The sequence below is a fragment of the Talpa occidentalis genome, unplaced genomic scaffold, assembly GCF_014898055.3.
Source record: "Talpa occidentalis isolate TD23 unplaced genomic scaffold, MPIMG_talOcc4v2.1 talOcc4.8, whole genome shotgun sequence".
NCBI lineage: Eukaryota > Metazoa > Chordata > Mammalia > Eulipotyphla > Talpidae > Talpa > Talpa occidentalis.
In genome coordinates, this window is record NW_023605194.1 from 109,967,274 (window position 1) to 109,989,323 (window position 22,050).

Consider the following 22,050-nt stretch of genomic DNA (forward strand, 5'->3'; position numbering starts at 1 on the left):
GAGGATATAGGGGAACATAAGGGAAGAAACCCAGTCACCACGAGGCCTGCTATGCAGGAGTAGCTGCTGCTAAGTTGGTGGTGAATTATGACTGATTTTTTTTTCTATTTATAAACGTCTACTTTTTTTTTTGAGGGGAAATAAAACTTTATTTTTTTAATTTTATTTTTATATTCCCCATACAATTGCAATCCCCTTATTTGACCCCAATATAGAAATTGTTTCTTACTCTATAGTTTTGTAGTGTTCTCTTTTCACTTAACAATATGGTAAGCACTTCCTGCCATGTCTGTACAGGGAACCCAGTTCATCTCATGTCTGCACAGTATTTTAAGTTTTCGTGTGTCATCATTTATTTAATCGGTCTCCTGTTACTGGATATCAGAGGTTTCGCTTTATTTTTCCACGCTGTTGCTAATAATGTTGGTATAAACTGACTCAAAAAAAAATTTACACTTTTCAGGCTTTTGTTGTGCATTGTCTAATTGACTCGAAAAAGGGTGAATCTGCAGTTCTAGAGAGTATTTCAAAGATCTCAGTGCTATATCATTAAAAAAATTTTTTTTTTTATCCATTGAAAGCTTAAAATTGTATCTTACAGTGTGGGTAAAGGTACTGTTAAAAGTTAAAACCTTTTCATTTATTGATTCCTGGTGATGTCAAAAATTTTGTTTACAGGGAGGCTTTGTATTTGTTCCTTCACTATCATTGCTATTCTGTTGGGTGGTTTGTCTGGGTTGGACTTTTCATTTGACTGTTGCCATTGATTTTTTTTTTATTGTGAAAATTTTCGAAACAAAGTAGAAGGAATAGTGGAATAAACCACCATATCCCCATCCCCCAGGTGAACAAGCATCTGGCACACTTACTTCACCAGCCCATCCCCTTGTTTTAAATCGGGGGAAACACAACTTTCTTGTTACCACCAAAAGTTAAAGAATAAGTCTGGTCTCCCAGGTCGTATGATGGAAAGACATGGCTCTGCATCTGCCTGCAAGCCTTTAGAAGCCCGCGGGGTTTGCACAGCCAGCCTCTGTTTGCAGATAAATGCCCAGGCTGAAGCTCCCAGCATAGAACGATTCATTCACATTTTACTCATGATGGTCCTTTTTTTGAAAATGTGTGCACCCAACAAGGTCGGTGACAGGTTTCCAGGCCCAGCCCCGCCCAGGTCACAGGAGGTCTTCTCTGACATGGCCCTCTAGGCTTGAACAGGGCGCTGTTCTCAGGTCTGAAACACACGGTCGTTTTTTATCTTGAACACCCTGCTCCACCTCCACAATCCCTGACCGGCCACCGAGGGTTTCTTCTATTAAAATAAGTAAATAAATAAAATCTTTCAAAAACAAGAGTCCTCTTGTGGGTGGAATTGAGAAGGGAAAGGATGCTGTTCAACAGCACCTGTGAAACTCTTTTTTTTCCCCCCCTAATGGATCCCTTCTTGACGGATGAGTATGTGGCTAGGACAACCGGCACAGACATGGAGCTAAAATGTGATTATCTGGACCCCTGCAGATGCAGAAGCCCCACCACCTCTCACTCTAAATGGAGTGGAGCGCCAGGTTGGGAGGGAATCCTAGGGGACACCTAGTGATTGCTACCCAGGAGCAAAATGACCTTCCCAGGATTTTATAAAGTGCTGGAAATTCTTTCACAAAAATCTATAGAGCTAAGCATTTAATATGTTTTAAATACAATCATTTACAAATATTATAAAACATATAAGTATCTAAGTACATAAAGAAATGCTAGATGTCTATTCCGTTTGCTCAAAATTCTTTTACAAAAATCTCTGAGACTAAGCATTTAATGTGTTTCAAATGTGATCACATATAAATATGTTATAAAACATAGATATGTAAATATATAAAAAGAAAATGTTAAACATTTATTTTGATTTGCCCAGAATTCTTTTACAAAAACCTCTGGGACTAAGCATTTAACTTACTTCTAATACATTCATTTATAAATGGGTTGTAAACACATAGGTATGTAAACATATAAAAAAGGAAGTATTGGGCTTTTAATCTGTGATAAATTACTAGCAAATACAGTAGTTAATATTTGAGGGAAAATATGCACTACCTGAAAATGAAGAAAATTGCATTAATCACGAAAAGTAAGTTGAAAATGAAGTAACATCTTTTTCAGAAATGGAGTAAGTGTGGCAATGATTTTGTTTTTGATAGCGTGAAAACGCTGAGACTTAGCCCCTACGCCACCAGGGAGGCCCTGATTTTGTTGTTGAATTGTGACCATATCTTCTTTAAAGCTATTCCAGTTTCTTAGAAAGTTTCTTCTGACCTTAAAGTACTTGAGAAAATGTCACAAAGATAGCTATAAATAATCCAGAAGTTTTCCTTATTTCTTATCTTCGAATAATCCCACCTTTGTTATAGATGTGCTTGAAAAGTTTGAAAAAAAAAAAAAGGCAAAGGACTCTTTTTGTTCTTTGGCACGGGCTGTGTAATTATTTATTGTTAGCAAGGTCAAGGTTTTATTCAAAGAAAGATTTCTTGTTTGTTCTCATTTCCTCCCATTTCGCTGTATATACGTGGACTTTGCGTATGGAACTTACCTGTATCCATTTCAGTCTGTCACATTCATATTATCCAAATATCCAGAAAATCTTTCCACTGGAGGAAGATTTATTCTTGGGGTGACTTTGGTCTGGGGCCCGTGTCTCCTTGAGGTTTGGGGAGGTGTGGAAAGTTGTTGTTTCAACTCCTGCTTCCTGTTCATGTCAAGATGTTAATGCAATGTGTCACTCTTGGTCTCAAGGTCTGCTAGATTCAGAGGTCAGGGTTTTCAAAGTACCAGTACAAGGGCTTTAGATAAATATATGGGATTTCAGTTCTTATTACCTAACATGATCTATCAATACATAGAGCCAGTATTTCAGCAACCTGAATTGATAGCTGTGGCTAAGTAGAGACCTGGGAAAGCCCCATTAGCCCAGAGGGGTGAACAGTCATCTGGTGAGGTGGCCCCTGGGCTGGGGTCAGCTGGAAAGCAGCCAGAAGCTGGAGAAAAGAAAACATCGGCTCTCAAAGAACTTTCCTCCCTTAGCGTGGACTTCTGCCTCTTCCTGTTTCAGTATCTAACTTCTCAAAACATCGAAGTCAGATGATTCTTAAAATTACCTTAAAATAAAACAAGGGGAAAATTAACCCAAATTCATTTGGACACATTTTACCCAGCTCTTGGGAAAAATCTGGAAGCCTTGTTACATTTTATGGCGCATAGCTGAATGGATAATAAAGTACTTTCACTTGAAAAGACACCATCTTTTTTTTATTCATTAAGGAAAAATTTGTCTACGTGTGGATTCAAGTCAGAATCTCACGCCAGGATGATTTGCCTGAAATTCTGACATTTAATAGAACTTCATTTCGCCCTGAAATACGTAGATCCTTATGGGTTCTGAACAAAATCTCTTCATAGAACAAAAGTCTTTTATTAAACGTGTTTAAACTTCCTTTTCCATTTGCCTCCCAGGTTCTATCCTAAGAGTCTTTGTCTTTGAGAAGACAAAAAAAAAAAAATCCACAAAATCTGATACTCTTTTAAAGTTATTGTCATTACAAATCATAAAGTTGTTTTTTTTTAATTTCCTCTTAAACACTGTACCCACCTTCTTTTGGTTTGGTTTTGCTGTTGCCATCAAAAGGAGAACTCCCGTAACCATTTGGTTTCAGGGCTCTCTAAGTTCTGTTCCGTATGAAGCAGAACTCCCCATGCCACACAGATGGGAAGGTGGAGATACTTGCGCCACAGTCAGCACTTTTGATCATTTATTGTAAACCAGCCCGGTGCTGGTGACCCTGCAGTTCTGTCTGTCTAACGCCTGGACTGACCAGTCCCAGTGCCCCTTCGCATTTTAACCCTTAGATTTTCTACAGGAGAAAAATGAAAATGCACATTCAGTGTCCATTTCATTTTTATCCAGAAAGGAGAAAGGCAGATAAAGTGAAGAGGAGTTGGGAAGTTCTGTGTTTACACCAACAGCTTCTAGATGCTGCTTCAGCCAATTGACTGAATATTTATCGGGATGAGCTAAGTCTTCTGGGTAGCCTGAGGCCGCGCAGGGTCCACGGGCATCTGTGGCGGCAGGTGGTGACTGTGTTAAACGAGGGTGTGCTGAGAATGATGCTCCCCCACTAGCCGTGACTTCGGCTCCGCTAACCAACTTGTAACCAAAAATATTAACCAGAAAGAAATCATTGTTCTGGACAGCATTTCCCTCCTTGCACTTCCTTAGCTCCATTTCTGGTGGAGGGAGGGTTTTCCGTGGTCAGATGACTCAAGTGCAGGCAGCTGGAGGTCAAGAAGGGAGAGCCAGGTGGGCCCACAGACCAGCCCCTTTTCTGGAAGCTTGAAAAAGCCGAAGTTGCCAGCGGGAGGACGATGTTAATGTGCTTCAGAGTCGACCGCCCTGTAAACGTTCATCATTTCGTTATGGTTTCCTCCCTGGAAGGAGCAGGCCCAGGCCATGCTGAGTGGGGCTCCGCCCAGGTCCCCCACACTCCCCAGCCTCTCCCACCACTGGGGTCCCTGCAAGGCCTGCTTAACCGACCCCAGGCCCAGGTGTCTGCTGAGAGCGGATGGGCTGAGCTCTGCAGACACGGGGAGGCGCGGGAGAAGGGGAGACGAGCAGGGGCTTGAGGAATACCGTGTCCTCACGTGCCAAGAGTGACGTGTGCCCTGTCTTCTGTCCTCAGAACAAGGCCGACGTCCTTGGAGGGCTATCCTGTTTACGCAAGCGCGCCCCACGTGAGGCGGGCTGTGAGTTCAGGGTCCCTCCCCGTCCGCTTCCTGAACCAGATGCCAGTGCAGGGTGCAGACAGGTTACTGCGCAGGTGTCTGTGTGACCATGAACTTCCTGTCTCTGCGAGCCGAGGTTTAGGATCACCTCGTGACCTCGTTACCCCAGCTCTTTGCAGCCCCAACAGCTCCACTCCCTGTTTAGGTGTCCACCTGATGGCTTCCACAGAAAAACCCTTCCCTGCCAGGTCAGCCCACAGTCACACTGACCCTCTCACTGCCGCACGCCGTGGCTGTCCCTTCTGCAGCCCCGCACAGGCCTCTGAGCTCTCGGAGATTTGCAACCGTAGCCAGCTTTGCAGACTGTGGTGCCCCAAGGGCCTGACACATCACTAGTGACTGTATAATTGAGGGGCAGAGGGCCCTGGCCACCGCCTGTGTGGCAAGGAGGGTGACAGTGCTCAGCACCACCCCCATCTTAGGTGGTAGGTTACAGGTAAGTCTGTGACTTACTGTCCCTCAAATCTCTGCTCTTCCTCATCTCTACCATCCGCCACCACTCTTCGGGGTTATTTTAACAATAAAAGATGAATTGTGCTGTTTGCCATCCTTGAATTTATTATTGATGTTGCAGCCTCAGGAGAAAAAAAAAAAAAAAAGGACAAATCTGATTGCATCACTCAGTGATTAAAACCTTTTAGTGACTTGTCATTATCCTTAGAAAAATGACTCAGATTCCTAATAAGGTTCAAAAGGCACTGAAAGGTGCCCTTTTTTTTCCCTCTTGAGCCTCATCTCATCATTCTCCCCCTTCCCAACGGGCCCTCTTCTGTTCCCTGTCGTCCTTTGATGGGGGCAAAGCTCCTGCCTCCTACACACAACTTGTATTCTCCACCCCACCCCACCCCTCTTACCTGTGCCCCAGAGTAAGTAGGCAGATACCTCTGCTTTCTCTTTCAGTAAAGGCCCCTCTTGTGGCTCTTGGTATCCCCAACAGGAACTCGCCACATTTCCAGCCACACAGAGCAGAGTCAAGTAAGTGTAACTTCTATAGCTAGAGTCAGGTACCATGCAGGCCCCGGGCCTGACCTTGACCCTGTGCTATTGGGCCAAACCGTGGTGTTTCCTGTGTAAACTGTCTACTCAACACGTGGATGTCACTGTCACCTTGAACAGTCCTTTGTGGGTTTTGGAGGGGGGTGCACTCCAGACCTCTCATGGGTACCCACATGCAAGTTGTGTGGAGTTCCTCATTGAAAGTTCCTCGTCCGTATACTTAAAACCACCTCTAGATTATTGCTAATACCTAACCCAATGTAAATGCTACCTAAACCGTTGTACTGTAAGCTTTAGAGAATTAATGACAAGAAAAAAGTCTGCTCATGTTCAGTACAAACCCCACTGCATCGGGCCCAACCACACAGTCTGAATTCCCACCTGGTCTTGGTTGAATCTGAGGGTGCAGACCCCGATGTACAAAGGGCCCAGGTGTAGAAGTTTCAGAGCTCATGAGGTGAATCAAAAAATTTTACACCAGCATCCTCCAAGGTTTCTACCTCCTTAAAAGTGCCTTGATTCTAAACCATTTTCTTTAGGGAAGACTCTGGATATTAGCCTCATAACGTGACCCTGACGTTAAACTGACCCTTCAAAATCAGGTCAACTTTTTCTTCATTGATTTTATGCAAGAAAACCACACTTTGGGGCTACCGTGAGGAAACACTGATGAACGGATGCCTCCCTCTGGGTTAGACGGGCACATGGGTGAACACAGTTCGCGTGTGATGAGCACTTTTTGCCATTGTCAGCGAGGGAATGAGCCGGCCGTACAATAATCGAAGGTGGTTTAAATTCGAGAATAGCAGCCCTGCCTGGAGCAAGGCCAAGGAGCAGTCCATGGTGGGCTCCACCAGGGTCAGGGCAGAGGGGAGATGTAAAGGATCAGGCAGGGACATAGTCTGAGGTTGTAAGTGGGGACATTTTGGGGCTGGCCACGAAGTCTGTTAGTTTATTATCCTCCATGTGATTGGAGGGTAATGTCCTACCAAAGGTGGCTATGTGGAGGTCCGCTGTCAGGTCCAGCAGGTGTTCTCCTGCTGTGGTGTTGGTTTCCATAGCCTCAGCCGAAGCTCTCAGTGGCCACCACGGGGTCTCAACATGGCCTCTTGTAGACAAGATGGCGCCTGCTCGACTTAACACAAGCTCCACTCCAGGCACCGTGGAAAGCACATTCCATGGACTACACCCCACCTGGCCTTCACAACATCTCCATAAGGTGTGGATGCTGTTAGCATGGAATTTTACAGGGAAGTTCAACTAAGGCTCAGAGAGGTTAAACAATTTCTGCAAGGCCACACAGCCTTCGTGGTGGAGCTGGGATTTGAACTGCCTTCTCCAGCACAGGCCCTCAGTCACCAGGCTGACTGCCTTATCCTCTAAGGTGCTTTGTATCACTAGCAGGTTATGAGACATTTCGTCTAAAACGCGTCTTCCCCTTCCCAGCACCTACCAGCCTATACCTGGTTCATGTTTTAAGCCTTTCAAAATTGTTTTATGTTCAAGATGTAAGTAAAAAGCATGTCATACAAAGTCTCACTCTAGCCTAGCAGCCCTGTAAAACTCTCACTATGTTTTATTTCTTAAACGTTTGCATTTTTATCTTAATACCCCCTTTTTAATATTTAATAGCAGTAACCATAGCGTCTGGCAGGATCAACCAATCAGAGGCGCTGGTGGGAGGTGGGGATGGGGCTGGAGGGGGAGCTGGGCCTTTCTGCCCCTCTTGGCTTCCAGCAGCAGCTGCATCTCCGAGGCTCCAGCAGGCAGACTCACCTTGCCTCCCGCGCCCCCACTGGATGGCCCCAGCCCCTGAACCCCATTCATCGCCTTTTCCCCTCCAGCCTCGGAGAGGTTGTGGTCCTCGGCTTCTTATCTCGGGGCAGCATTTCTGCCCCCTATTTCTGCCCCCGATTAAATTCCCCTGCGCATCTCATGCAGTATTCACCTGCAGTCTGCTTTGGAGGTGAGGAAGCTGGGTGCTGTGAATGGGTTAAAGCCCTCACATTAAAAACATCTGGACCTTAGTGTTCGCTGTGGCATTAGGGGCAGCCCTGGCTGGTGTCAGGTGTCCCTGGCCCTGGTTCTAGCCGGGTTACCAGGGGAACTAGAACCACTCGTGTCAGGACCTTGGTTTCATGGAAAAGAAGGTGCTCCCTGGGGTCCTTTCTGGCCTCCCCACGTGCTGGCTTTAATCCCTTCATAACCAGCACAGTTCCGGGGTTCAATCTCAGCTTCTGGGGGGGGCGACTGAAGGGTCAGGTGACAGTATTTGGGCCCACCTACCGGCCCCCCTGGTTCCCACGTGGTCGGTGGCCTGCGCTGGTTTGGGATCCACTTCACAGGACCCGGCTGGCGTTGGGTGTAGGGCTCAGCTTCCTGACTGTGGGTTTAACGATATTTTAAAGATGCTGTTTTTCAGTTTCACCTTAAATAGAAAACCAAAAGGCAGAATGCACAGATAGCCCTTGTCTGGTGTGATGTTTTCTCTTTCTGTTTTAAGCACAACCTTCTTATACTCGCTAAACACCATTTAAAAAAAAAAAGTCTCCAGCATTTGTGTGTGTGTGCGCGTGTGTGTGTAGATTGGGGGCCAGATACTCTGGGTGTCTTTAATAACCTTCATTTACTAAACCTCCCTCCTCCTCCCCCACCCCCAGCCCTTTCTTTTCAGAAGATACGTTTAGACAATCACCATTCACCTCCAATTCAAAAGACTTGCTGTCCAGCGACTCCGTGCTTCCCGGAAGAATATCAACTCCAGGTATGAAAACGGTGCTGACTCTGCTTCTGCTGTCACTTGCTTAAAGATTCCTCTCCCGCGATGTGTGAATTTGCAGAAACTCTCGGCGTAATGTGTTACAGTTACTCACACAAAGCGAGGTTTTCTGAAAGAGAAACTCAATTGAAGCAGCTACAGATGCTTATGAAAATAAAGTGTAGACAATAAGAAAGCTCTGGGTCTTTGCTGCTCGAGGAACTTGTTGTTTTGGACCTGCTGATGTTTCGTCTGTGTTGTGAATTTTCTTTTTCTTTGAAGTAATGATGTCCAACCCGCAAATGATTTGCTGTACGTGATGTGGGCCAGGAAGGTCTCGGCTGTGGGTGGGGAGAACACGCATCCCCAGAAGGCAGGGTCATGACCCCTGGGGGCAGGGTGGGCTGCCACTGAGACCCCTTTGGGTTCCCTGGAAGCATCACAGCCCATTGGGGTCTTGCCACCAGGATTTGGCCTCTCTTGTTAGAGCATCTACATATATTTATCTAGAGCTCCCTTTTACCATCGCAGCTTCAGAACAGATGTTCTCATCCACTCTCGCTTTCTCATCTCTCCAGAATAAAGAGATGTGTTCGCAGTCCCCTTATCAACAACATGGCCACCCCTCATGACTGTAACCCATTCTGCCTTCCAGCCCCCCAGTCCCACCCCAAAGCCAGTCCTGATGTCCTTGCCTTCCTTCCCGGCTGTCCAGGGAATTCCAGAAGTTCTCAGTGGCCCCCACACCCATGCATTTATCCAGAAGTGTGGTGGGGGCCAAGACTGCATGTGTGCAGGGGGTGCTTATAGCAGGATGGGTGGCTGGAAACCCTGCAAGAGTAAGTCCAGGTGCCTCCCCACCCCCAGGCCCCTATGTCATAGACCATAATGTGTGGGAGCAGAGAGGTTTCCTTTATCACTCCAGCCAGAACCAGGCAGTTCTGTGCGTGAACCAGTGCAGAACCATGGTGGGATGTATTAGGGGACTCATCACAACAGAGCAAGCATGCCATGCAGCTGGCAGTAACAGGGGTGGCCGTGGACCACTAAGACTAGGTCCAGGAGACCACTGGGCTGCAGTCACAGGCGTGGGTGTAAAGTAGGTGAGGGCCATTCTGCAGAGGGAAGGTCTGGGTGGTTTTCACCCAGATCAGGAGCAGGCTTTGGAGACCCCAGGGCACGCAGTCAAATTGACTTAATCCAGCTTCTATAATTATGCTGGTTTTCAAAAGTATATTATCAGGGCCACCCATTAATTTTAATTTGGGCTTATTTCTGGGCCAGCCAGGCTTTGATTTACCCTCGTCTCTGTTTATCAGTGTCTCTGGAAACAAGTGGTTGCTATTTTAATCGATAATGTAAGTCTCTCTGTCTCAGTTGCCCCTACCCACCTCTCCATCGGTCAGGGTCTTGGCAATACTCATAACATGGACTAGAGATCTGAGCACTTTGCAAATCAGAAAGAATCAGGGAGCTTCTGATGAAATGGCATCTTGGGGTGTCCTCGGTCGCTGGAAGGGGCTTGTGACAAATAGTGGGGAAAGGCAGTTCTTTGTCACCCTTTAGTCTCGTGATGGCCGGATCTATTTCTTCTCATCTCCAAAGAGTCTGGGTACCTGCGTGGTCTCTCTATTCAAACGCCATAAATAACGTGCTTACACAAAAACACATTACATAATCCTGGTTCTAGGGGTGGAAAGAAATTCTGCTTAGTTGATGTCTTCATTCTCAAGCAGGGGCTATTTGAACTAGTGTTTACTTCCCACAGTGTCATCTTGAATAGCCGTCTCCCTGGTCCCCACATTATCGCCCTGCTGTTAAGTTGATGGATTGTGACTTTCTAATGTTAAAATAACTGCCTAGGAATTGCCTGTCCGACTGCTGTGACCCACACAGCCAGCGTCCCGTGATGTATATACAAAGCCTGCATTGGCTTAATGCTTGGCCTGGCTGTATTTTAAGAAAGGCTTATTGGTCAAGTTACAGCGCGACCTCAAAGAGTGATATCAGTGTGTTTAACTGTGTTTAAAGGGGGTTTTACTGCAACTTGCTTGTTAGACTTAAAAATTACAGATTAAATAAATCACACTTAAAAGGATAACTTCTTTTGGGGAAGAGGTCAGCATCACTGGGATTTTCAAAATATAAATCCACTCTTTTGAAGGATCCTCAATCTCTGTACTTCAAAAAAAAAAAAGGCAGTGGATAAACAAAATTGACCATATTTACATTTTGCTAAATAAACAACTTCAAAAGGACTTTTTGAAAAAAAAACAAGCAAGGTGAAAATACTTTGGAAAAGGACTTAGAATTAGGAAAGCTAAAGTGATAAGAAACGGTGTGATCGTGAAATTCTATAATCCAAAGGCAAGGGTGGTTAGGAAAGCCTCAGTGATTTGAACTGGTTGGGGAGAATACCAGTGGCGATTAACACAAGATTTCAGTGTGGAGACTTTTCAAGAAAATATTTCTTTCGAGTCTAGAAAGTGATAACTGACAAATATAGACCGTCTACAGCTTCCTTACGCACAACCCTGAAATCAAACAAACTACCAACCAAAAATTTTTGGAATCAGTTCCTGGGTGACAAAACCTGATGGACTACTTCCAGTCTATGTGCCCCATCGAGGGTGAAGGTCATACATCTCGTCGCAGAATACCTATGTGCTGCTGCTGCTGGTCCACTGGAATGTTTCGTAGACTGTGTCTTAGTAGGCTGTTAACCCGAAATCAGGAGAAATGTGAATTCCAAAATACATCTGCCCCCAGGGTCTCAGCAAGCTACGTTTCCTCCAGTTCTCTGCTAAAATGAAGTGCTGAGAGCAAGTACTTAGAAGGTACGGTTGAGGGCTTTAAGGATTTGTATATGAGTCATGGATTCTTCTAGAATGTTTTGGAAGGCCCAGTGGGCAGCAGAGTGCAGAATCATTGGAGAGGACAGGGCAAGAGAGAGGAGCCCAGTGGGATCTGGTCTGGTCTGGGATCAGCATTATTCAGAGGCTGAGCTAGAGGGAACAGGAGGGGAGAGGAGAGGCAGACCAAGGCGAGTTAAAGGGTTTGGGACACTGATTAGCTTTGCTATAAACAGGTTGAATTAGGGAATGATTCAGACCTGGGGAAGCCAGGAAGGAAGACAGCTGGCTTTAGTGACTAGGCAGAAAATAATTTGTTGTTAGTATATAAATAAAAGCCTTGGAGTCCTTAGAAATCTTCTCTCGGATAGTTTAAACGGTACCATTAAAATATTATTTCTCCTCTTTATTTACTTAGCAAACCTCTTCTTTCCACAGATAATGCAAAACTAAATGTCAGCCCAGAGAATCATCTTAGATCCCTGATGAGTGGAGACCATAATTAATGAGGTTTTCTGTGCCTAGTTCCAATCTAAGAAAGTCCGGGCAACTGCTGAACACCCATGGCCTTACTTCAGCAGGGTACATTGAGAGGTACTTACGCACCTTCCAGCAATGGGATAGAGTTCTCTCCCAGAGGCCCTTGGACTCAGACCATGGGGCAATGAAGCCCTGGCAGGTCCAGGACTCTGTGCCTGGGCTGCACCTGTGTTCAAGCCTGCAAGAATGAAGCAGCAGTGTGGGGACTGCAAAGTGGGAGCCATAGGGAGAACGGTGGGCTGAAGAGAGCTCAAGGACAGCACAGTTAGCTGGGCATTGCCTTCAGCAGGTGGGATCTGAGACACAGCCGCCACCATCCCAGAGAGACAGAATAAGCCGAGCACCTCCCAGTGCCCTGACTTGCGTGTTGCCACTCTTTCTAGACTGACTTTCCTGAGAACTGAAGAATACTCTTTCTTCAAGAGCCAAGACCTAACATTTTTATTTGCTGGGAATGGCTGAAGCCAAGGGAACACAACACCAGGAGCCCTTAGTCCATGATGAGTTAAGAGCTGCTGTCACCTTCCGCGGGAGGGATATGGAGACAAAATCTCCTGAAAGCAGTGTCAAGAGACCGAGCCTATTGCTAGAGGTGGTTTTATAAACTGGAGGAGCTTTGGATTAAAGGGGAGCTAGAAATTATAGCCCATGTGTAATTGAATGTGCTTGGTCTAATTTATACTTGTCGCACTCTGTAAGAGATGGACGTGAAGAGAGTGTGTGAGGTTAGCGTGTTTCCGGCACCGGTGACCCTGCGTGAAGGTGGCCCATTACCACGGACCTGGGCTATTTACGTTGCCCATCACCCTTCCCTCAGCCAGGCTGCTAAGGGAAGTTATGTCTTAGTGCTGCTTTTGAACAACGTGGCGCTTCAGTTCTGTTTTATTATGATTTCCAAGTCACTCTGTTTGCTCTGAATGAAGGCAGGAAAACAAAAACACAACCAGAGCGGGTGTGAAGGAAAATGTGGGTCTCCATGGAATTCTTTCAGAGTTTGGAGTCACTGATGCTTCTGTTTGTGACTTCAGACACCGCCTAGAGCTAGACAATACAAAACATATCGGCAATTATGTCTGTAAATCCCCAGCCCCATTTTCTGCTAACTTCCCTTGAAAAGGGCTTTTTGCTGTTGCTGTTGCTTATAATGCACAAACAAGAAGAGAGCACAGGGGAAATTTGGTTCCTTTCAGGACTTGATATGCTAATCAGGACTCAATGTTAAATAAGGCGAGTTTGGAATTGTCTGCCTGGTCCCCAAGCCGAGTCTTGATCCATTTCCCTCTCTCTGTGCTGCCCATCCCTGTAATACAGGTGGGACCATGTCACACACTCTTCTGAAATCTAAATGATGCCACCCGCCGCCAGCTCAGCCTGCCACACCGCTGGCCACGTAGCAATGAGCTCTTGCAAACACAGAGCTTAAAAGATGCATCGTGAGTGTGTGTGTGTGTGTGTGTGTGTGTGTGTGATTTTCCTTTCTATTAAGACTTCCCAAGTCAAGGGAGACAGACAGGCAGAGAGAGACGAGGGGGTTAAAGAGACAGACAGAACTGTCTTGGATTATAGCAACGTGTTTCCTTCAGTCCTATCTTCAAACACAGCAGATTCTTTTTTAAATTCAGACTAAGTCACAGATGAACAATAGGACATTAGGTGTTGTTGGTGTCTGTCATGTTGTAGCTTAGGCTATTCTCTGATGAAATAAGTGCATTCTGTACAGAGAAGTTATCAAGGACTTACTGAACTGCCAGGCACACGGCCTGGGTCACCTCTTTTAATTCTGGAAACAACTCACGGAGGCAAAGGGATGACGCTCTGTTTATAGGTGATCAAGTGGAGGTTCAGAGAGTTTCAGACCTTTTCTCCAGCTTGATGGAGATAGAGTTGACATACTGTATTGGGTTAGCTTAAGGTCTATAATAATGATCTGACATAGATATGCAGCAAAGTGATCACCGCGTAAAGTGTAGTTAAGAGCCACCTCCGCCCAGTTGCTCATTGTTTCCTTGTGATGAGAACTTTTAAGACCTGCTGCCTGGCAGTTTTCAAACAGACACCAGCGTCTCCATGTGTGCGCGGCACCAGAGCCTTAGTCCCTTTACTTGGAAGCCTGTACCTTTTCCAGAGGGATTTGTGCGAAGCCATACCGCTGGCAGCGGAGACAGAATTCAAACCCGGTGCATTTTCTCTCCTCCCGCCCTGTCGCCCACTGGAGTCCGATGGTGTGTTGCCAGCCATGCTTGGAAGGGGCGCGCCTCCCCTGCTTGCCCACACGCCCCCACCCCCAGCAGTTGACATTTGAGCAATTACTGAGGGGTTGGCTTCTTTCATTAGGAATAAAAGCTAGTCCTTTAGACAACGTATTTCCAGTCATATGCCAGATAAGAATGTCCTGTTTCTTAATACAATTCTAACTTTGCCTTCTTTCCTTCCTTTCCTGTTTTGCTATCTGGGCATCAGGCTTGCTTGGAATGTTTCCTTCTGCTAAGAAAGTGAATGAACAGTTCTTTTTTTTTTTTCATTCAGTCATCTTTAAAAGATGGTCTGAGCTGTAGAAATAGTGCATGGAACTGTACTGGTTAAATAAAGCGAGGGGCTCGGAGCTGGTGGTGATCTAGGGAACCGCTCCAGGCTGGGGGTGGGGGAATCAGGCCTCGTGCTCGCCCACTCTCCAGCAGAGCGAGACTAGGCCGCCTGCAGGCTTCCTCACACGCCCACTTTTCCAGAAGCTCTATTCTCTGTCAGGATACTGAGACTTCAGCCCAGGGATCTTTGTTTTCTTCATAGTGCCAAGTCTACATGCTGGTTCAGGGCAAGTGAGAGTGTGGGCTGAGGGTCTTGACCCCTGACATCCCCCCGCCCCCAAACCAAGAGAGGTAGAAGGAGCAAGTCGCTGTAAGTCATCTGAAACACACCTTATTGGGGATGTGGGGTGGGGGTGGCAGGGAGGGGGCAGGGAAGGCCGTGGAAAGCTGGGGTGTGTTCAGTCCGCTGGACTCGCGTGTCGTGGTTTGAAGGTTCACCAGGCTGTGGACTTGACGGCATTTCTGCATTTGTGTTCGTCAGAGTCAGTGATCAGCTGCCTCGTGACAAGCAGGTGGTTCTAGATGCCAAGTGGTCACACCCAGGCTGGCACCACGTGTCACCCACGTCCGAGACCTCGCCTCTGTGGGGGGCAAGGCTGGCTGTTGCGGGCACACAGCCTTGGACAGCGAGGAGATGCTGGTGGCGTGTGGGTTGTTTCTCTGGCTCCTGTGGGGCTTCCAATTTGGGAAGCTTGACATCCTGCTCCTCGCGCAGCCCCTGGAGCATTTGCGGGAGACGCGTTAAGAGCTGTCTCGCTGCTTACTCCAGGGAGACGACTCGCTGTGACGGATTTTCCTGACACACATGATGTTACTAGAGGCTAAAAATGAGGTGCTCGCAACTAACTCCAATCTGTCCCTCACCAGCCTCATACAGTCTGGGTCAGAGTGTTGTGAAATCCGAAGGGGAGCTGTTGGCTCCTTCAAGAACGCTTTGTGGAGAAAGTCTTCTCTGCACCGTCAGCACCGTGTCCAAGTTAGCCCTCGAAACTCGACGGAATCAGGCATGAGGCCATATCCCTGACATTTAGGCATTGTTATAAGCCAGTGTTCCTGCCATGAACAAAATAAATGTTTCCAAATGAGTGAATGAATGAAACTCATTGAGTCTCTGCTCACCAACACGTGTGGGTTCATGCACTGAAATGTGGGTGCACTTTTTAAAAGGATGCTGTTGTTTCCAAAGAAGATTTAAAGCCCCGGCTGGCTTGAGGACTTTGGTCTCAAGCACAGGTGACCCCCCAGCCACTTGGACCCTGGCCCGCAGTCACTGAACCCCTGCGGAGACCTCGGGCTGTCTTAAAAACCACTGGCCGACGAGAGGCCAGATTCTTGAGGGCGCGTGCTGGTGATGGACAGGATCTGTTTGAAAATTGCGATGTGGTGACCCTGGCTTCAGCTTGGGACTGGCTAATTCAATCTACAAGGCCTTTTCTGTATATACAATATGTTCTTCCATCCCTCCACTATCAAAAATACATATTCTCATTTCATGCAATTTCTTCTTTGTGCTTATTCCTGTTCAGGGCAGCAACTGCCCTCCGGTAACCAGCGTGGGAAAAAAAAAAAGAAAAGCCATTCCGCTCACAGCCTAGACATCTATTCTCATTCAAACCAACTCATTCTGTATTCCCATATGTCTGGCAAGCGGGTGCCTCTGTGCTAAGAAAGACACCCCCACATCACACTCAGCCCTTCCTTGATGGAGTTATTTAGCTAAGGACTTCATTTTTTGCCTGTTTGCACCGGTTCCTTTACAAGGCACTTAGCATTTCTATTCTCAAAGTATCACCCAGAAGAGAGAGATGCGAACTAGAAGCACACAAGTATGACCCGCTTTTTAAAGGGGGGTATCGTTTCCAAAGGGGGAATTTCATTCCCCCCCACCCCCCGCTTGAGGACGATGTTCGGTTGAATGATCTTCCATTCACTGCACCATCCAGTGGGGTTCATCGCACCCAAGTCCCCAGAGCTCTTGAAATGCAACAGGTCCCAAAGCACATGTCTGACCCCCTACCTCCCACTGCCCTCACACCTCCCCACCTAAATTAATTAACTAACTAGTTAATTAAAACCCTCCTTTCTCCCTGCTTTTTTTGCCTAAGTGGAGAGCATAATAAACGTCCTCACCCACCATGACACAAACCAGAAGTTTGGACATCGTTTGTTGGGGTCCCCCCCAAGCAGATGCTGAGACAATGATTTGAATGCAGAGGTGTTTTTCAGGAGGTGAGAGCAAGACATACCAGGAGGGGATAGGGAAGCCAGCCAGGGAGAGGAAGGCAGCTGATAAAGGAACGTTAGCAGACAGGTTACCTACCAGGGAGGTTGATGTCACTGGGGAGCCTGTGGCAAGGAAGACACACCCCTCGGAGCTCCCCAGGACAGGAGAGAGCTGGGTCTTTATGCAATCACTCAGATTCATGCTGCTCCTGGGAGAGTCAACTCCCCACCTACCAGGCAGGTGGGCGTAGCGGGCTTCACTGACCAGAGAAAGCCCTTGGGTGCTGGTGGTGGGAGGGCAGGCCCAGAAGCAGTAAAGGCCAGGGGCTGTCTGGGGGGGTGGGTAGGGCAGGAACACAGTACTCGCTGCGTCATCTGTCACTGTGACCTCTTCTTCAGCCTTCACTTCTCTCATTAGTTACCTTGGCGTCCTGTATCGATTCTTCCGTCTAGGTCTCTCTTAAATGCATTCTTTTCTTTCAATGTCAACTGCCAATAACTTGACTCAACTCTCCATCATTAGCTCTCTTGAGTATAACCTCTGGGTGGTCCTCTTACCTGCAGGGTCACCGCCTCCATGCCCATCTCTCCATCCCACAGCCAGACAGAGCTTTGGAAAAGGCAGATCTCATCCTGTCACTCCGGCCCTGGTGGCTTCCTGCCCTATCAGATGAAGTCTAAATGCCCAGTGCAGCCCATGCCCTGCTCCCCGGACACCTCTCCTTATACCCGATAGTCTCTTCTTCCTCCAGAAGTCATTCCCTGCCACTCCAAGGCTGGGTTAGATGCCGGCCTTTGGTCTCCTGGGATACTTAAAATTTCTTTTACTCACCAGTCTTCTTGCTCTGAGATCCCAGTGGATAATCACCGCAGCAGCCAGCACCTAGTGTAGCAATTCAATACATCTTGGATGAAAGTATATAGTTGAAAAACTTTTTTGGGAAAATTAGTGTTCACTGTTTTAAAGAGAGTGCTGCTAGGACTTTGATGATAACATGTTTATTTCTAACAACAGGTTGTAAAAGGAAGCCCTTCATAAATGCAAGCCTTGCAATCAGCCTTTCTAAGTACAGTGGGTCTCGATCTGGCGCCAGTGGCACATGCCCATGTTTAGAATTAAATGGTTTGGCTTGACAGGAGGAAGATCACAAGGCTGTTGTATTCATTTTTTCACCTTTGATATAGATCTAACTATAAAAACCACCAAATAAACTCTTAATTTCTGAGGGCAGAGCAGGGAAGATAGAGTCTGAGAAGACTCTATGGTTTAATGTGAAGTCCAATATTTGAATTAATGTGAAAACCCAATATTGATTTTCACATGGAATAATCAAGTTCTAAGATAGATAATTCCCTCTGTCATTAGTCTCATATTAAAAACTATTAGAATTATTTTTTAATAGAATTTTTTTCCATTCATGAGCCAACCACTTTATCAAATGAACTTCTCTTGTAATGGCAACTATTTTTATTGAAGATCAGTATTACATTTTCATCCAAATAAGGCAAATGTTCACATAGGCCTCTCCATTGACATAAGTAGCGACCTTTGTGTGAGGCAGATTTGAATTCAGGTCTTCCTCTCTCTCTGAAATTTGGGCAAACCATTTCTTTCACATCATTAAAAAGTTACACCTGGCTTTTCCTCTTGGTGGGGAAAACATGTCTCTCAGATCTAACAGTTCCTCAAATGTTTCCCACAGGAGGGAGGAAAAGTCTTCTCCAGCCATCAGGCTACCTGCTCCATGACCTCATGCCTTTCTCCTCACCTTTACAAGAAACAACAGCAATTGGCTCGCTGGGGTTGGGATTACATCCTCACCATACAACTCACTCTCTTTCCGGCCACCTAGACCCACAAATGCCTTTGCCTTCCACCTCACCCCAATCTTTTCCTTCCCTTATTCTACTCCGAGCCAGTGTGGGGCTTGAGGTAGGACTTGCCACTAAATACTCCACTAAACACCTAGAGGAGAAATGAACCCCTTGATTCACAGAGAAATACAACATCCCCTGTTATTTTGATAAGTTTTGACCCTGACATCCCCTCTTTAGCAACTTAACCTACAAATCGGCTTGAGCAAGCAACCTACAAGGGTGTGAGAACGGGGCAAGGAAGCACTTTGCTGCATAAAGATCTGAAAACAGATGAAATAATCCCTGGATAGAGAACTGGTCAAATGAACCACAGGATGTTCGATAGAAAACTCCACAGCCATTCTGAAAGAATAAAGGAGGTCTGTAGAAATTGATTTGAAAAGATGTCCAAGATACAGTGTTAGATCTAAAAATGAAAAACAAAAACAAAAAACTGGGTGCAGAGCACATGTGTGACATGACCCCATTTATGCTCAACAAAAAAAGAGGTGGAACGTGTGGTGTGGGTACCGTAGGCTTGTGTGGGCAGCGATATCTCACCAGGTCAGCTGTTCGCAGGGATTACCAGAAGTGAGAAGGACGAGAATCCGGAGGACAGGGGTAGAAGTGCCATTTTCTTTTTCAGCTTGTGTCCTCTGTGCTATTGTTCGTGTGCATTCCTTTGCATTATTCTTATAATTTTTAAAAGTTAAAAAGCCAAGCGGGGGACCTATGTGTTCAAATCACTTTTAAAAAATTTGTCATTTGTATAGATGGTGACTTGGAGCCTTAATGAATAATCTGTAAATTAAGTGAAGTAAAGGCATACATGAAGCATGGATTCTTAGCTGTCTTCCTTCAGGGAGCTCCTCCAGCTTGAAGCCAGAGTTAAATGAGTTTTTCATGCAGTTCAGGTCATGAGAATATAAAGCAGATTGCAAAGCCACACAAGTGGTGTGATTCCATGGTTTGTAAAAATAGGTTTTCCTGCAGGGAAAACCATCAAGAAAGGTAGAAATGTTAACAATTAAATCAGTTAGCATTTCAAATGACTTTTACTTCAATTTTATGCATTTCCCATTTTTACAATAAGCATTTCTTACTTTGGTCATTAGAAAATATCCGTAACATCCATTCATTTTGAACAGAGGAGAAACTATCTTGCACGTTCTGGTGCTAAATGCCTGATACCACATCTTTGTGGAAGTTTCTATCGTGAGCCTCAAACTTTGAGTCAACTTCAGCAGAAGCACATGTAACCCCTGGAAATAAATGGTAGCCCTAAAAGCAGCAAAAGGGAATGGAGGTATTTTCAGCTGGGAGGGTTGACAATGTTGGAAAAGGCACTTGGAAGGGAGGTTTGGAAAGCAGAGGCTGGCTTCGGCTATCCAAGCGCCGCAGACTCTGGGGTACTGTCTCGGAGCCGGGTGTGTGGCAGCCATACCTTCAGGATTTCCCCAGCCTCTTCACAGGCACCCTTGGGCACCTGCTTACCATCTGGACTTGCCAGTCCAAACGACTCGTCCGTATGTAGGATCTCCTGTCCCTCCTTACCTAGCCAGGCATGAGTCACGGCGTCGACTGCTTCTCTTTTACCGAGAGTAGAATTAGGTTCAGGGACATTTCCTTGGAAGCCCAGGAGTGGGTGGGTCCTAGGAATGGTGGTGGGAGGTTATGAGGAAATCAGCTGGATAGAAGAACAGAGAAAGACCTGGAAAATCAAAGAGAAAGAGATTAGGCCCCAAACTCTGGCTGTGTTAGTTTTTGCTGGAGTTTAGAGGCAGGAATGAATTGGTTACATGGATTTCAGGTAACTGTTTTGTCTTAAAGGCAAGAGGATTCATCCTTTTTATTTCTTTTTTCTTTTTTTTAAGATTTATTTATTTATTTATTTATACAAGCACTGGGTACAGTCAGAAGCGCGGGAGGGTGAGAGAATTCACCAGAGCCAGAGCGGGGAACAGAAAAGGCAGACCCATGAAATACACTGCTGAGGGGAGCAGCGGGCGCTACAGGTGAGGTCTGTGCGCCATGTGGGACCCTCGCCCGGCGGCTGGGGATCGAACCGGCGCTGTGAAGGCTGCGGGCAGCTTCGCAACCCAGTGCTCAACCGCTGCGCCACCGGGGAGGCCCCATCCTTTTTTATTTCTCATTAATTTTGTATCACTCGATAGTCATTTGCCAAAAGAAAAAGCAAGGGAAATTTTTACTGAGAAAAAAAAATGTGTACTCTTGCAAATGGTTTTAACATGCAGGCATGCTTTGGGTATGTGAAAGTTATTTTTGACACTATTTTTGGCCAAATTGTTTTTCATTTTTATGAAAAATGTTAATTTTTAAAGCACTCTGCTCTATCTCCCAACTGTTACTTTTATCACTAGAAAATGTGGTATTTTAAAAATATCATCACTGGTGTCATACTAAGACTTGCCTTGGATTTCATGCCTTTCATAGTAATTAATGTGGTTTTCTTAAAAGCATTTGGACATGAAAAAGGAATAAAATAAAAGTTCACCAAAATGTTCAGATCAGTAGTCTTGGGGTGATGATGGGAATTATGACTGTGGGTTTATTTCGCTTTCCCCACCTGTCTTTGTTCATCTACTCTTCTGTAATTCACATTTCTTTTACAAAGAAAAAAAACGTGTTAGAGGAAGGTGTTCAAGAGCAAATAGTCACGATTCACTGTTCTTTGTTCTCTGCTGCTTTATAGTAATTACTGTGACCACACAGAAGATAAACCTTTGTCTGTGGCTTCCAAACATCTGATGTAAAAATGAGCAAGTATTAGCAGAGTCGTTCCAAAAAATTTAAGTTACAGATCCTATAAGTTATTAACAAAGCTGTGCAATCCTTGTATGAGATACACATGTGATCACAGTCATTTAAACACATATTTCAATTTGGTGCTTAGTAAGCTCGCTTGAGAACGATTCAAGTTTGAGAATGGTTACTTATTTTTAACCTTCCAGGGGAGATTAATGAATTATCTTGGGATAGCAGCTGTTCGAGAAGTGCAAACCATCTTAGTTAACTTGGTGGTGAGCTGTGTGTTGCAGGATAGTGGGTTGTATCACTGCATGCACCGTGCAACTCAGAAATAGGGTCCACTTTGGTAGCCATCATGACAGACTAGCTGCTGCTGGAGGATATTTTCAGCAGTGATACCAAGAAGTATCATTTGCATTTGCATTTCGGTTGCATCTATTTTATTTCCTAACAGAAGAGGTTAGTTCGAAAAGAACCATTTCAGTGGCTGCAGACAATTTTCATTGACTTTCCCCGTTGGTTGTTTTCTGTCTTCTCCATCGATGTCAGAGGACACTGAGATGTTATAAAGTGAAGACTTAATATAAAAGGCTCGTTAAATCTTTGATGAGCAATGCGAGATGCTTTTGTCAAGTGTCTGTGCCAC

General features: G+C 45.7%; 1 protein-coding gene across 8 annotated transcripts in view; it reads left to right on the forward strand.

The window, feature by feature from the left end:
* The window catches only part of ZNF827 (zinc finger protein 827), a 150,682-nt gene that overhangs the window by 92,410 nt on the left and 36,222 nt on the right, over nucleotides 1–22,050 (forward strand). For all 8 annotated transcript variants that reach the window (XM_054690365.1, XM_054690369.1, XM_054690368.1 and 5 more), the window contains exon 8: nucleotides 8,481–8,584. In XM_054690365.1, the coding sequence (XP_054546340.1) occupies nucleotides 8,481–8,584 (104 nt within the window). The remainder of the gene's footprint in view (nucleotides 1–8,480; nucleotides 8,585–22,050) is intronic.